This window comes from Cyprinodon tularosa, unplaced genomic scaffold (genome assembly GCF_016077235.1).
Source record: "Cyprinodon tularosa strain WSP-4 unplaced genomic scaffold, ASM1607723v1 ctg332, whole genome shotgun sequence".
NCBI classification, from domain to species: Eukaryota; Metazoa; Chordata; class Actinopteri; order Cyprinodontiformes; family Cyprinodontidae; genus Cyprinodon; species Cyprinodon tularosa.
Window position 1 is genome coordinate 1,244,788 of NW_024039044.1, and position 16,752 is coordinate 1,261,539.

Below are 16,752 nucleotides of genomic sequence, written 5' to 3' on the forward strand. Positions count from 1 at the left end.
CAATACATTAAATATTATCATCCATCAATTAACATCCATCCATCCATCTATCCATTAATTAACATCCATCCATCATCCATCCACCAATACATTAAATATTATCATCCATCAATTAACATCCATCCATCCATCATCCATCCATCAATACATTAAATATTATCATCCATCAATTAACATCCATCCATCCATCTATCCATTAATTAACATCCATCCATCTATCCATCCATCTATCCATCCATCCGTCCATTAAATATTATCATCCATTAATTAACATCCATCCATTAACATCTATCCATCCATCTGGTGCTTGGGTGAACCCTGTATGGGTCACCATTCTATCACAGGGACCAATAATACATTTATTGGTCCGATTATGTTATACAGTCTTCTATGATAACTGTATTAAATCACTAAAACTTAATCTAATACTCTTTAACAGTTGACCTAAAATGTATTTTGTATGCAGTAATAGATTTATTTATTTTAGTTTAATTTTTTTTGTGGAGTGGCAGTTCCATTCTCATCAAAACATGCTTTGAACAAACTTTTGACAAACTTTTTTGAGAGGAAAAGGAAACAAAAGCTAAAAAAATCTTTAAATCATCCGTTTTTATATATTGTAATAACCTGATAGATGCTGAGCAAAATGGCAGCTTTACTTTGAAATAAATTGTCAAAATATTTGCTACTGGTTGTAGGCTTGGTCACTTACGCCTCCTGCTGGTAGTTTCTACTCTAAAACCAGTCCGTTTAGCAGCGTGGTATTAAATACTGCACTGATTTATTAAGATTAGAGTCATTTTGCTTACATTTTTTATTAAACTAAAGACTGTTTTCTTTTTTGTTACATAAAGATTAGTGTCTGCAGAAAAAGAAACATAACTAACAGGGGATTTAAAATAACTGACAAATTTGGAGTGATTAAAACGTCATAATCAATTCCAGTCTTTGTCAGTGTGTTAAGAAAATTTGAAAAAGATTAAGTTAAATGCACGTTCACAAAGCAGTTCAGGAATTTTTTTTTACAAACAATTTTTTTCCAACAACGTATAGGGACAAAAATTAGTGAACGATGAAATCTAAAGAGAAAGAAAAAAAAATATTCAGAAAGTTTTCCAGATTTTCTTCAGTTGTCTCTTTCTCTAAAATAAAAGCCGATATAAAAGCTACTTCTACTTCTATATAAGAAGAGCTGGGTGAAAACACTGGAAGGTTGCAGGTTTGAAGGTTAGACTGCTACCCTGGGACCCTGAGCAAGACCCTCAACCCCAGAATGCTCCCAAGGTCCTACCCCCTGCTTTCTAAGGGCTTGCCAAATTCAATCTATCTATCTATCTATCTATCTATCTATCTATCTATCTATCTATCTATCTATCTATCTATCTATCTATCTATCTATCTATCTATCTATCTATCTATCTATCTATCTACACTATATTGCCAAAAGTATTTGCTCACCCATCCAAATTATTGGAATCAGGTGTTCCAATCACTTCCATGGCCACAGGTGTATAAATTCAAGCACCTAGGCATGCAGACTGTTTTTACAAACATTTGTGAAAGAATGGGTCGCTCTCAGGAGCTCAGTGAATTCCAGCGTGGAACTGTGATAGGATGCCACCTGTGCAACAAATCCAGTCGTGAAATTTCCTCGCTCCTAAATATTCCACAGTCAACTGTCAGCTGTATTATAAGAAAATGGAAGTGTTTGGGAACGACAGCAACTCAGCCACGAAGTGGTAGGCCACGTAAACTGACGGAGCGGGGTCAGCGGATGCTGACGCGCATAGTGCGAAGAGGTCGCCAACTTTCTGCAGAGTCAATCACTACAGACCTCCAAACTTCATGTGGCCTTCAGATTAGCTCAAGAACAGTGCGCAGAGAGCTTCATGGAATGGGTTTCCATGGTCGAGCAGCTGCATCCAAGCCATACATCACCAAGTGCAATGCAAAGCGTCGGATGCGGTGGTGTAAAGCACGCCGCCACTGGACTCTAGAGCAGTGGAGACGCGTTCTCTGGAGTGACGAATCGCGCTTCTCCATCTGGCAATCTGATGGACGGGTCTGGGTTTGGCGGTTGCCAGGAGAACGGTACTTGTCTGACTGCATTGTGCCAAGTGTAAAGTTTGGTGGAGGGGGGATTATGGTGTGGGGTTGTTTTTCAGGAGCTGGGCTTGGCCCCTTAGTTCCAGTGAAAGGAACTCTGAATGCTTCAGCATACCAAGACATTTTGGACAATTCCATGCTCCCAACTTTGGGGGAACAGTTTGGAGCTGGCCCCTTCCTCTTCCAACATGACTGTGCACCAGTGCACAAAGCAAGGTCCATAAAGACATGGATGACAGAGTCTGGTGTGGATGAACTTGACTGGCCTGCACAGAGTCCTGACCTCAACCCGATAGAACACCTTTGGGATGAATTAGAGCGGAGACTGAGAGCCAGGCCTTCTCGTCCAACATCAGTGTGCGACCTCACAAATGCGCTTCTGGAAGAATGGTCAAAAATTCCCATAAACACACTCCTAAACCTTGTGGACAGCCTTCCCAGAAGAGTTGAAGCTGTTCTAGCTGCAAAGGGTGGACCGACGTCATATTGAACCCTATGGATTAGGAACGGGATGTCACTTAAGCTCATATGTGAGTCAAGGCAGGTGAGCAAATACTTTTGGCAATATAGTGTATCTATCTGAAGAACTGATTGTTTCATATTTTTATCCTAGAGCAAATTTCTCCAAAACTACATGTTAACCGTTCGCTTGTTAACCGTAAGACTGGAGCCTAAAACTGAACTGTAATTTTTGACAAAGTTAACAGTTAACTTGTCTCAGTTTATCCTGAGCATTATTTTTAGTTGTGTTACTGTAGGGTTAGGGTGCTGGAGGACATGAAGACCACATATTCCTCACACGACTACACTAATTCTCCAGTTTCACAATATTTGTTCTTTTTTTCTCTTCATAGTAGCTATGCCCAGTCTGTGACGCCATCCCGGGGGATAGGTATCAACAACCTCATGGTAACGATGCTAAAGTTGGGCTTGTTTCTCCTCTAGACATAACTATTGGCTGAGTTTTCACTGTGACTAACTGTATGTTTGCTCTTTCATCCTTTGGACTTGAAAACTTGCTGAGTCAAGTCTTTTGCATCGATTCAATGACTGACAGACTCTATTCCTCTTGGATGAGCTTGTTAGGACAGTGGCTACATGAACAAAGCCATCTGGGGAGCTAGTCTATAGTTCCTTCTCTGCTCTTCCCACCCAACCCCTAGTCAGTCACACCAGAAGGATGATCACACCGAGCTTGGTTCTGATGAATATTTCCTCCTGATTAAGGGGAGTTTTCTTCTCCTCTGTCACTGCATTAATGCTCAAAATGAGAAATTGCTGCAAAGTCAATAACACAAAGCTAGCAAAGGTCCACTGTTGGTACAGGCTTATCCCAGAGGGAATCAGGCAACTCAATGCCTCAAATGCTATCTACGTTGTTTTGGTGAACAGAACATTTTTAACTAACATGTCTGGATGTTTTGATTGAATTGACAGCTAATTATCTGGTTATATATATAAGAATCCAAAATCAAAGCCACTGATGCCTTTACCTAGGAGTATAGTTCCCCCTTCCATAAGAAAGCACCCCTGGTCAAACTAGTTTTTCTACTTCCTGAATGGATTTACTCACAGTTAATGGAGCCAGTGATGACCCCATTTGCTTTTACTTCCTAAAGAAAGGACAGTTCATATCCATATTGGAATCTGGATCCCACGGAACTTTATACAAATGGAAAGAAATGGCTTGATTATTCTTGGAATGTTTCTTTGCTGTAAATTTGCTCCAATCTAAAAAGAACCTTATCAAAGAACCCAAGAAAGGACAACCGGAACAATACCAAATCTGTTTATTATGCTCATTTTGATGCAGCATGGAACCTGTTAAAATCAGCCCGCATGCCTGAAAACACACACACACAAAAAAAAATCAGGATTCTTTTAACCCACTACAAGTGATCTGACTTCTCAGAACTCTCCACACACTAAGGAGAGCTACAGATCAGCATATTGATCCAAAGGGATGGGAGGCTTTGAAAAAGCAGGGGGGTTACTTGATTTTAAGGGTTTGCTCCAAAAAAAAAAGTCCTTGAATAACAGATCCAATGGTATAAAAAATAAATGCTATTCTATACAGGCAGTGTTGTTGTATACAGGGGAAATACTTTATACACAGTCAGGGTAAAAGGGGACTTTACATTTGGGATTTTTCCATAAAAACCTCCAGAACAGGAAGAAACGTGTTAATAATCGCACTCCTGCACAGAGAGGGGAGTTACAGCTTGGATATAAAATCTATGTTTGGGTGCTTTTCATTTTAAAAAATAAACACGGGTGCGTGCCATATATACATAAACAGATTAAAAAAGGCATAAAAATCAACATGAACTCGCACTTGATTTTGCACAGAGAATGGTTTGAAACAAAACTGTTGCCATCATCATTATGGAAAGGAAGGGGTGAATGCAGGTTAAACCTAAAAACCTGAAAGTGACTGAATAAAAATCACCAAAGCTTTTTAGATTGACCCAGTTGGTTGGTTAGAAGTTTAGACTCTTTTCTGGCTTTGGTAAAAATAAGAACCAGAATAAAAGATGACTTTATTTATTCTGATTCATCCCTCCCAGAGGCCATTTCCTGAGCATCTTTGCATGCAGTTTCTGTTCCTTTATCATCTCCTAAATTGGGTCTGATGGTTATGCTGGAAAGATCGGTTCTGATCCATTAAAACATGCTGGAGTTAGACTGCAGGATGATTTGGGACAGGAAAGAGTTTGCAAGATGTCCCTATGTAGGTGAGACAACAAATAAATGATTTAAGGATAGTTTTGTGTGCTGGTATTACAAAATATATATTCTCTATATACAAGGAGTCACCAGGCTCCTGACCTGATCAAAAAATGGTTCTTTTAGTTTCATTTTCCTGGAGATGTTCTGAGATCATTCACTCACACTAAAAACAGTCACATTCACACTTCCAGGCCCACAGGAGAGCTAATAAGCAGATATCTGTACACGATGTAAAAAATATCATTCCGACTCATTTTTTTTTTTCCTTGGAGAAGCTCAAAGTCAAAGTTCTGTTCCTCATCTGTTCTTCTGGACATGGAGCTTTAGTTTAAGCTCAGCTGGAGCACATCGAGACGATGGAGCATCGTCTTTCAATCACTCTGCAGATCCCATCCGTTTCCCACTCTTCTCTAACCCTCTGCTTCAGCGACGGCTGCAGGAGCTTCTAGAACGTTTCTGGGTAGATTGGGTCAGAGGTTGAGAATGGGCACATCGAAGAGGTCGCAGAGGCCTTCGGTTTCATCTAGGTTGTAGATGTAGTCATGGTCGCTGGGTGGGGGCGACAGACGGAGGAGCGGCGAGAACACTGAGGACGAAATATGCAGAGAAGTTAGAGCGCCAGCATTCACCATCTTCTCAGACACCATATCAATCCATCCATCCTAGAAAGTAACCTGCATTGGAAGAAGGCCTACAGTCCTGGTAACAGCAGCGAGCCCAACACTAAACATTTCAGGACCTTTAATTCCACCTTTGACCTTTACAGCTCACCTGAACCAACAGATTTAAATGGTGGTACCCTTTTCTAACAGGGATGTTGCTGTGAAGTTTGTGTTAAACAGGGTCAGTCCTCGTTTCATTATAAGTCGCTCTGGTTTATTAGGGTTTTTAGATCTGCAGAGAGCTTCAAAACAGTCAGAGGATCTCACTGTTTGAAGGTATCAGTCAGGGAAAGGCAGCAAAGCAATCATCAGAATTGGACCCACCCAGTACAAGACATCCCTTTAAAATGGAGGGAAATTGATCCTTCATCACACATCAGTGGACCAGGGGGCAACATGAAGGCCTTCCTGACTAAAGCCGACATCCTGACCTGGCTAAACTGCATGGAGAACATCATCGCTGCAGTGAAGCATGGTAGTGGTACAATCATGCTTTGAAAATAGTTAACTTTGGAAGAGAACCCTCAGGCTTCTCCTTTGAGGCTGAAGATGAACTTCCTCCTTCAGCATCAACATGAATCAAAGCACAAATTCAAACCATTGAAAGAACATATGAACCAGAAGACAGTTAATGTTTTGGAGCAGTCCAACCAAAGCACAGACTTGCATCCCACCTAGAACCTGAGGTGGGGATCTGAAGAGGGCAAACATGGAGCTGTGTGCAGAGAAAACTGAAAAGGTTGTCATGCTTTTAAAACTTGACATTCTAACAGAACTGATTAGACCTTTTATATCTACAGTAGCTTAATAATGACTTTAAAAATCAGAACTTCCTCGGTTTTAATTCACTTCTTAAATACTTCATAGATCCCAAATGGAAATCAAATGTTGTGTAACTCGACTTTTTCAGCAAGTTGTATAGGCTAATAGCTGTCAGTAGGAAGGATCTCCTGTAGAGGTCCATCTTACAGCGACTCTTTAGAAGCCTCTGACTGAAGACATTGTTGTTGTTTAACAGTTTTCTCTAGAGGATGCCCAGAAAACAAACAAAAGCAATGATGGGAAATATGGACATTCGTTTGAGATTTTTTAAATACTAGCACTGGAAGATTATCTAAAACTGGGGCTGATTTTTTTATTTTTTAGCAGAAAAACCAGAAGGTGAATATTATGATCACTTTCATGTGTGTCAGTAAAGAATTGTACCTTCTGATGACATCAAGTCGTCCAGCAGGTCTCCGGTCATTATCTCTGGAAGAAACAAAATGAAGATTTAGAGACCAAAGCTTTTCTTCTATTTCTGTTTGCTAACAGCTCCATGTCCCGGCACATACCTTTAGTTGGATCAAACATCTCAGAGAGTTCTTTGGGGAAGTCCAAAACTGCACAGAAACAACAGAAGCCCTGTTAGCTGCAGATTTAACATTTTAAAAACTTCATCCACCACATCATTAATGAAAGTTACATCTCTCACGTTCAGACGGATTTGATTTAATGGGTTCGAACACGGCTGGAGGGGCAGACCCGTCCAAAGAGGCAGACGACTGCAGCTGCTGAGGAACAGCTGCGGGGCTAAGCGTCGAGCTGCTGGTCGCCTCTGAAATGAGAGAGAAGAGGGATAGCATGCATTAGAACACAGAGAAAATGTAATCAGCATCACAGTGAGAGGATGGATAGAGGCAACCGGTTAGCCCACATACCAGTCACCATTCTGATGACTGGTACAGGGTCATAAATATTACTTTGGATCTACTCTGCTTTGTAGAAATTATAATATTATTAAGAGGTGCAAGGGCCTGTTTAAGATCAGGACTTTGACCAGGCCACTTCTTTATTTTAAACCACCCAGATGTGGACTTGCTGGTTTGTTTTGGACCCTTTTCAATGCACTATCACTATGTATAACTATAGGGATGATGTTCATGTTCTGAAATGCTAGGTTAACGTAATGTAAATTGGTGTAAATTGGTCCAGAAACCTCCAATGAGGACCATTTTTGTTTTATTTTCCTACAAATCTCGGCAACCATGAGGACATTTTTCGGTACACGTGGGATAGAACCAGTCGTTCCTTTGGGTCAGCAGTGATTCTGATTGAACTGAAACTGCTTTAAAAAGAGTCATGTCTTAAAGAGGCCTTTTCATTTTTTTTAAATTGGGCTAGTTAAGTTTGGATCCATTTCTGTCCTTTAATAAACAGAATCATCACATGAACACTTCCATTTGTATTTTCTCTTAAAATTTGTCTGATGGGAATATTCTAAATCAAACACTGAGGTGGGGCTGGAAAACACGAACAGAAGAAATGTTGTCCTACATGCTAATGCAGGACAAGGTTTTTAACTGTACACCAAGAACCCTCCTACCTGCTGCTGCAGACACAGATGCCGTGGTTGCCGCTGGTTTTGTCGCTGGAGCTGAAGGCGTTTTGGAGACCTGGAGGTAAGAAAGCAGAGCATTAGGGTTCTGCAAACTCCAAACCAGAATAAGACAAGCAGTAAGGCGGCCAATAGGACTTAAAACCCGCCAGTCCGACTATTCTGATAGCATCTAGCAGCTCAAAGTGGCATGTACATGAGCACTCAGGTCAGCTTCCCTCATTGATCCTGTAAAGTGTTTACATGCATAAACCACTCCACTGTCATATCACAATCTCAATGCAATCCTGCTGAATCCGAACAAAAAATTCTCACTTCCATGTCTGCTGGACACATTTTTAGTCTGATCACCGTTTATTCTGATTACTAATGTCCATATAAATGTAGCTATGGATTGTACTGGGAACATCTATCTGCTGAGTGTGTATTGGAGCAGAGCAGGACGTAGAGCAGTCTGGAGGAAATGTTTTTTTTCCGCAGGCTGCATTGTAAAAATATTCATACTCAAACAGTGCATCTGGATTTTAATAATAATTCTGCATGGTATCCATACTACAGTGTCGATTGTACAATTCTGCCATTGTTACCCTTAGAGATTTTTATTTTTTACACAATTGAATAATACCTGAGACATATGCTTGGGGAGATTCTCAGTCATCCAGCCACAGTCATTCCAAAAAAGTTTAAAATAAACAATCCACTGAACTTTGCTTCCTAGTTTGCAGACGTTTCGCTTACCATTTCAAAAAGCCTGCTGGATGGGAAGCGAAACGTCTTCAAACTTGAAAACAAAGTCCAATGAATTGTTTTTTCTTTTTTACGTTTTTGGAATACAACTTGCAATATTGTTAAACTGAGCTAAATGTGTTTTTTTATTTTGCATTTATTTGCACTCTTCTTTAACTGGTATCTGTGATTCTGTTGACAATTCGTGCCTCATGTTTAAAAAAAAAAAAGAATTTGCTCAAAAAGAAACAGGGGGAAGATACAAGAACTTTTAGCTTCCTGCCTGTCTTATACACACCAACAAACAATTATTAATCTCTCCATATAACAGTATCCTTACATTAAAAATCACATTATCATCATTGAATTTACAGTTATTTGCTAATTATTAATATCTTTAATAAAATGAATAAAATTAGCAACATGCTTAGCCTATGATACACCCACATTTTACAATAAGCTCCTTTTGTAAGGCTTCCAAACTGGTTTATATTTACACTTTGTCTGAGCTCATCATTGAATCCATCCCATAGATCTTCATGGATCAACAGACAAAAAATGCTTTTAATAGCAACAACAACTCCACTATCTTTCACAAAACAGTTTTTTCTTATTGTGTGAAAGTTGCTGGTTCCTTACTTCCAACAAAAATTGTACAGGTATGAAATATAAAGTCACAGACAGGCAATATATTTTATTTAAAAAACCACATAGATTTATGTTCCCAATATCCCACTTTATGTAGTACTTTTTGTATTCCTTTTGTAATAATTTTGTATTATTACAGTGACTTTAAAAGTATTGCACCAAATGTCCTCACAATAGATCAAATATGGTACAATGTTATATAAGATAAGCAGAGTTCTGTGGACCAGTACCAATCCCATTCTCCTCGAAACAGCAACACTTTGACCAGTTGAAATTGAAAGGTGCAAACCTTGGAGGCAGCAGAGGGCGGCTGGGAGGTAGGTGTTGGTGCTGGCAGGCTGTGAAGGACATCATCTGGTGGTGGGACGGGCAAAATCACAGGAGAGGCACTGGAGGGGTCCTTATTGACCAATAAAACCTCAATGGGGCCAGATGTACTCTTCAGACGGATCTGGTACTTCCTCTGTCCGTTAAGAACCTATGCAGACTCATAGTTAGGCCGGAACGTGACTCAGACCTTAAGGTGCAACAATGCTTCAAATGTATTACTCACAATTTCTGGTACCGGTACCTCTAGCTGTGTTCCTACTGGAGCACGGATAGCCAGAAGGGTGTCTCCTGGAAGAATGGAGATGAGTGGAGAGGTCTACGAGACATTCAGACAAAATGAACTAGTAATACAGCCGAGGATATGGAAGAATTACCTTTGAATGCTCCACAGAGGTCTTCATGTTTTACATACGCCATAGTAGGAGAGCGTTAAGGGTCCAACATTTGGCACGAAGAAAATCCAGAATCTATACAGCTTTTATTAAACACATATTCCTATCTTTAAACGTTTGTCAGTCCTGGTGGTTATAGTTGTTTACATGTTCAAGTTTGAGATGTAAAAGCAGAAGAAAGTGAAGAGGCAGCTTAAAGTTGACGAGAGCAACAACAATAGAAAAAGTTTAAGGCTGCAGCTCCAATTTAAAATCAAAGGGGCAGATTTACATTCATTTATCCATGAAGGAGGAGCAAACCTGGAGAAATGCCATCTGAGTTCAGTGGTTTGGAGATCTAACAAACCAGCAGCCTACAGAGGGGGGGAGAGCGCTCTGCGCTGAGCCCAGTGGAGAAATCTGTCCTGGTTCAGAACATCAAGCTCGGCAGCAAAGGAGTAGAACTGAGATTTTACTTCAGCTCAAACAGAGCACCACTGATGGCTGGTGTCTCTCCTCCTCTGCAGGTCTTGTTTTCTGTTAGCTTGAACCAAGTTTCTGTAGATTTTTTTTCCAGCAACATTCAAACTCAGCAGCCCAAAGCTGCTCTGATTCACTGACTCTTTAGTCAAAAACATTAAATCCACCAATCACTTTAAGTTCAGTCTTTACCTTTTGGCGTCTCGATGGAAATTAAGCCTTTAAACCATTTAAGTTAGAATAATTTACAGTGTTTATGTTCTGAGAAGCAGATCAAAGTGATGAGGGACTATTAAACATTAACTGAACCTTAGTTTAAAAGGAGCCGCTTCAGTGAGAAGTGATTCTTCCTGTAGGAAACGCCTTCTGTCATTACACATCTATAGATTACAATCTAGAACATCTGTACTCAGTTTCAAAGCCTCAGAGCTATAAGATTATCATAAAATATAATCTAGTTCCAGATAGCCGACTATAAGCCTGTCCAGAGCTCTGCGCCTCTCTTTCCCCACCAGTTGGGATCAGGACGGTATATTTCATATCCACTCCACCCACGCTTTCCACACAGTCTGGAGTAAGTTTGTGGATTAAAACCAAGAATCAATCTGATTATGCCGTTTTGGTCCTGATCTCCGGACTGAGTGCAGTGAAGGATATGGGCTGTTACTGGAGTCATCTGTGACATTCTTAATACTCTGTTGGACCCAGACTTTTTGCCGGTCGAGCTCGTTTTCCCGCAGAGCCAGGTCATCCAGCTCGGCCTTCAGGTCGATCAGCTTATCTGCTATCTCTCTGGTGTTGCAGCCTGGACCAACGCCCCTGAAACACATCAGCAGACATGCAGAGACCATCAGCACCTCAGTGTCTGATCCACACAACAGCAAGAGACCTTTAGTCTGCCCTCAATTTATTAGAACCTAGAGACAAAGATCTTCAGCTTCAAAGGCAGATGTTCTAACTGCAGACTGATGTTGCTTTAGGGCTGGAGATGTTACCATGGCAATAGCTGACTTATTGGACATTTCCCTTTTAAATAAATGTAGGGGTCTTTCAGAGAAAGATGATTTCATTGCATCAACCCACCAGGAATCCCAGCGTATCTATAGGCTGAAAAAGAACCAGTTCTACTCATTTATTGATTAAACCACAATTTTAATCCAACACATTTAATTTCTATGGAAAAGGAAGTGGCTTAAATGAGCTCCTACGTCTCTGTTTCACATCTAGATGCTGGACACAGATTTCCTCTGAAATCAGATTTTTTTTTTTTTTGTTAGATCATTTATATAATTTTTTAAATGTTGTCTACACCTGACTGCAGTGGGAACTATTCGCAGCTCCAAACTGAGCCGCATGCCTTACACAGTAACACTACTTCACTCTTTGGTCTAAGCACTGAAGGAATAAAAATTAGTTTTCATGTTTGTAAAGGCATTAAATGTCTTAGGGAGGAAAAGAACAATCCAAAATATATTATGGGGTATTACTGTGGTCTCTGTTTGCTAGACTGAGGTTGAACTTTGTCCCTAATCTAAACAGTTCAAGTAAGAACCTTCCAGGCAGCCCTGAATAGAGGTTACACTCCAAAGGAGATCTAACATTTCTCCATTCCTCCAAAGAGAGGTGCTGACAAAGCTCTTGTTTCTAAACCATTGTCTTTTAGTTGCTAATGGTGCAAAATTATGACAAATATCGATGGAAAGTGATGTCAATGTTGCAATTTTCAAGTTATTTCAAGTCATTTCAGTCGACTGTATGCTGAAGGAGTCTTGAAAACATTACATTTCAGTCAGATCTGAGCGTTCCAACTTGTTCTAAACAATCCCAACGTGGTAAGTTGAACCCACATATATCAGGTTTGGGCCATATTTGCCTGCAATGGGAACGGGGCCTTAGAAATAGGATGAGGGGCCAGAAGTAGAGCCACACCGCCGTACAGATGTTCCGTCATCTGTTCGGGAGGCTCTGTCAGGACAGAGCCTCTGTGATTAGACTGTCCCTGCAAACCAGTACCAGAAAAAAACAGCGACGGCGACGTTGGTATCCCAGTTAAGCTACGACCTGAGATAAAAACAGCTTCAGTGTTCGGAACAGAGACCCAGACAACCAAAAAACAGCGAGTGACTTGGGTCTACAAAATAAAAGAACGGCTGGAGTTTCCTATTTCTAAACATCCGATTTATACATTATGAAATAAAGAAAAAAGGTCTGGAAAAAAGATAAGAGCTTTCCTTCCCTCCTTTTCTTTTGCTTATCCTTTATTGGGACGTTTATTTATTTTTTTTTCTGCAAACGGCCCAGTAACCCAGCCGATAAGAACATCAGCAAGACTGCTCTAATAATATTCTAAAAAATTTTGTTACTTAAGCAGCTGTTAACTCAGAGCACCAACAGACTATTTGGCTGATGTCAGAAACTAATGAGCTTCAGTTCAACCTGAGGTCAAAAAGAGATCATCTCCATGTGATCCTCAGAAGGAGTACACCGAAATTATTTCCATGCAGGAACCATGAAGCATTAACAGTGCTCAAGGACAGGGGCATCAGAAAACTGAAATGTTTCCTTATTTATTATCATTATCATAAACAATCTACTGAGTGAAACATCATCAGAACTGGCAGAAAAGTGGAGCTAGGAGGGATATGGGTGCAAGTCTTTGATGTCATCAAACGTCTTTTTTCCCCCGTTTACAACCATAAAACAGAGAAATTGATCTGACCTTAAAGGAGTCATAGAATGCAAAACCAAAAAAGTGTCGACTGCTGGGCTGTTGACTGGACCGGACCTCAGCAGAGAGCCACGAGCCGCTGTTCCTCAGCCGGAGGAGGGGGGCTGGGGGCCGGTAAGGCGGGCAGGGCGGAAGCACGGGGCTGCCGGTGTCCATGCTACCGTCACCGGGTCGGATTCGGCTGCTCCGTCCCCCGCTGGCTTCCTGCCCCCATCCCCCGGGGTTACCGGACCAGCCCCGGAGCTAAAGGCTCAGTTCGAATGCCCAGTTCGTTTCAACCTCGTGCTGCACTGTAGTCGACCAAAATGCCCAATGATTTTGAAATTCCCACAGACATTTTTTTTACGTATGAAAAGTGGGCATGTCTGGGAAAAAAGAGGACGTCTGAGCACCCTACCATATCGACAATTTCAATGTTTCAGTGAGTGAGTGCTTGTTGCTATGATGCGTCTTTGCTCAGCAAATTTGCTCGTTGTAAACCAACCAATCAGCGCACAGCTCATCTAAATATTTATGAGCATACCATAAATGGAAGAAAACCTGTCGCTTCATTCTAGGGCTTATAACCAGGCTTGCATTAGGGCTCATAGAACAGCTAATATGCCATTTTCAGCCCAACCAATGTTACACGCCATATTCAGAGACCTTAAGGACGAGAACCAAATACCCTTTATAATCATTCTAAAAAAAATAACACCTACTTCCACTGGATGCTGTTCTTGGACTTCTTCTCAATCAGACCAATTCCTTCCAGGACATTGGTGATATCGTAAATACGCCTTTTCTGCCGTACTGCCAAGGTGTCAGCTGCCTGGAAACAGAAACAATAAAAACACAAGAACAAGGGCAAAATGAAAAAGGAGAGAATAATGCGGTAACCTTCCTTCTAAGTCGTGCTGTCAATGTTTAAAAGATAAAGGCGACATGCCGACACTGATAAGGCTCAGCTTTGTCGGCAGCCGATGAGAAGGGAAGAGCTGCAGTGAGTCGATTTACTATCTGCACAGCAGCCATCAGCGGCAGGCAAAAAGCCAACATGTCTCCAAGGCCCCTGAGGTCCCACAGAGGACGAGGAAGAGGGTTTGACAGAGAACGGGCTGACTGTATGGGACAGAGACTCCTGTAGTCCCAGGCTGAGCAGGTCTGCTGTTTGGTACCATCTGACTGCTTCACTAGTCTTAGATGGCTGGACTTTATATAAAATAGGAATATCAGCATTAGTAGAACCATTAGACATGTTAGAAAGTTCTCAGCATCTTTCTGTTCTGACAGCAGAACCAAAGAGGAACAGAAGAGGAAGAGTCAGAAAAAAAATCTCTAAATAGTAAAATAAATGATTCTTGGAAGCAGTAAAGATCTATCTCCAGGGTTCCTACACATGGTTCTATATCTATTTATATGCAAGGACTGGTTATAGGGAGGAAACAATGAATAGGATTAATCGATTATTGAAATAGGGTCATCTAATTTTCTAATATAATTGTTAACTTGAGTATAGAGTAGGGCAATTAAGTGCATTTGCAATATAATCGCAATTCAACAAAAACGCAATTTTCAAATTGCAGAGGCGCTAAATCTAAGTCACATTACGATGAACTAGAATAAGACGATGCATTTCTCACTCCAGGTGGCAGTAATATCCTTAAAGTGGGTTTCTGACCATACAGAAGGATAGAAACAGTTGCAACTAGCATGGAAATCCAGGGATGCAAATGGAAGTAAGCACTTTTTTCACAGTGTTACCGTAAAGCCCAGCAACAATGGACTCTGGACAAGCTTTCAAGCTAATAATAAAAAAAATGAAACCCTGAAATGAAACATCTACATGCTTATGGGCAGTGCAAAAGAAAATGGCAAAATCATTCAACATTAGTATAGAGCAGTGGTCTCCAACCCTAATCCATAGGGACCTTGAGTTTATTTCAACAGGATTCCAGAAAAAGGCCCAAACAATTCCTGTATGTTGCTGAGCACTGCCAGTCAGCTAGCTTAAAGCAGCCCTCTTCACTCACAAAAAACAACCAACCAGCTTGATACCAAGGTTTTACTCTGGAACACTTTGAGCCTGGTTCTGCTGGAGGTTTCTGCATGTTAAAAGGGAGTTTTCCCTCTCCACTGTCGCTACAAGCATGCTTAGTGTGAGGGATTGCATTGGAGTCAATAAGTCAATGCAAGCAACAGGTTTTCCTTACATAGAAAATTTTGGATCAATTTGACTTTATGAACTCGTTGAACTGTAAAGTGCCTTAAGATGACATTATGTGAATTAGCGCTATATCAATAAACTGAATTTAATTGAATAAATAATAATTTGCCATTACCTCCTTTCTGCAGGTCAGTTATTTATGCATGCGGCATTCAAACCCTAAATCAAAGTCTAACACTTAAACCACCTTACCACACAGGGACAAAATAATCATTTCTAAAAACAAATGTGATCAATCCAAGAAAATTTAACCAACAATACTATTAATATTCCTGTAATAACCAATGCTACACACTACATTAGGTTATTATACAGCAGGAGATTTTGGGGGGGTTAAAAAATAAACAACAACAAAAACATCAAATCTCTTGGCTAATTAATTCATTAGAAAGTATTTTAATTATACAGCAGCTTCGCCAGAAAATAAATATGATCACTAAGTGTTTCAGGGGTTTCTGTTATTTTTACTTTGCTTTTGATTAATTACTGAAGACTAATTACTGGAGGCATGTCCTCCAGGGAAAACAGTTTTCAGACGAATTGCTCAAGTGTGAAGATGAAGCAGCTTGAAATGGGGAGACGGCGACAAAAGCTGACCCACTTTTCAAACTTTGAATCTGCAGGGGGCAGAGTGGCAGAAGTTACCCGGTGTTTTCAAACTTACTTTGTTCGTCTGTGCTTCCTTCCCAGCTCGGAAAGCTTAGACAACCCCACAGAACCGCGCTGGTTCGGGAGAAACTTTGATGAAAATGCTTATCAGGTACGGAGCTTCCAGCTAAAATGCATAATTCATTCAAAAAGCAGCCGCGTAGCTAATGCTAGGCTAGCAGGCTAACGAAAGTTAAGCAGCTCATTATGGCATGTGCTAGCTGACAACAAAGACTCACAGCTTTCAGGTCCAGGACTCCGTCTTTCGCCTCCTGGAGCAGAGTCACAAACTTGGTGGTGAGCAGACCCAGGCTCTTCTCATGCCTGCTGGGAGTCTGTGGCTGCAGCGAGTCCCCGGCAGCTCCCGGGTCCCCTCTATTACTGGCCGACTCCAGCTCCATCATCACTCGGCTCCAGCTCAGCCCGGACTTCCCCTCCCGCTTCCCCCGAACTAAATCCAAGCAGAGAGCCCAGCGGCAGCACACTTTATGACAGAAAGCTCCCGGGATGGTTCGGTAATGTTTACTGGGTTAAAGCGTGGCCTAAACCTCTATAAATTACTGAATAAAACCGAACTGAACGGGCAGAGGGCTGTAACTCAATGAGCGGCGGAGAGCCGTTGGCCACGCGAGGTATGACGGGACTGTTCAACCGGCGGAGGGAGCGTCTGCAAATAGTCCCACCCAGGGACCAACGTGTAAAAAAACAACAGAAAATATAAAAAACAAAATAAAAAAAAA

General features: G+C 41.1%; 1 protein-coding gene across 1 annotated transcript; it reads right to left on the minus strand.

The window, feature by feature from the left end:
* Positions 1-5,181: 5,181 nt before the first annotated feature.
* e2f4 (E2F transcription factor 4) lies at positions 5,182-16,652 on the minus strand. Its single transcript, XM_038293972.1, has 11 exons — positions 16,252-16,652; positions 13,860-13,969; positions 11,088-11,249; positions 9,954-9,997; positions 9,803-9,867; positions 9,539-9,727; positions 7,864-7,933; positions 6,973-7,095; positions 6,833-6,880; positions 6,705-6,749; positions 5,182-5,422 (listed from the first exon to the last, which is right to left on the minus strand). The coding sequence occupies exons 1-11, from the start codon at positions 16,414-16,416 to the stop codon at positions 5,307-5,309; spliced, it is 1,137 nt and encodes a 378-aa protein (XP_038149900.1). The 5' UTR covers positions 16,417-16,652; the 3' UTR covers positions 5,182-5,306.
* Between the last annotated feature and the right edge of the window lie 100 nt (positions 16,653-16,752).

What these genes read in the sequence shown, in the direction of transcription:
- e2f4 (XM_038293972.1), bottom strand. Translation starts at nt 16,416, where the DNA reads ATGATGGAGCTGGAGTCGGCCAGTAATAGAGGGGACCCGGGAGCTGCC. An exon ending in GATGACTCCAGTAACAGCCC is followed by an intron (nt 9,998 to 11,087) that starts ATATCCTTCACT and finishes ACGCTCTCCTAC; the next exon opens with TATGGCGTATGTAAAACATG. An exon ending in AGGTACCGGTACCAGAAATT is followed by an intron (nt 9,728 to 9,802) that starts GTGAGTAATACA and finishes GAGTCTGCATAG; the next exon opens with GTTCTTAACGGACAGAGGAA.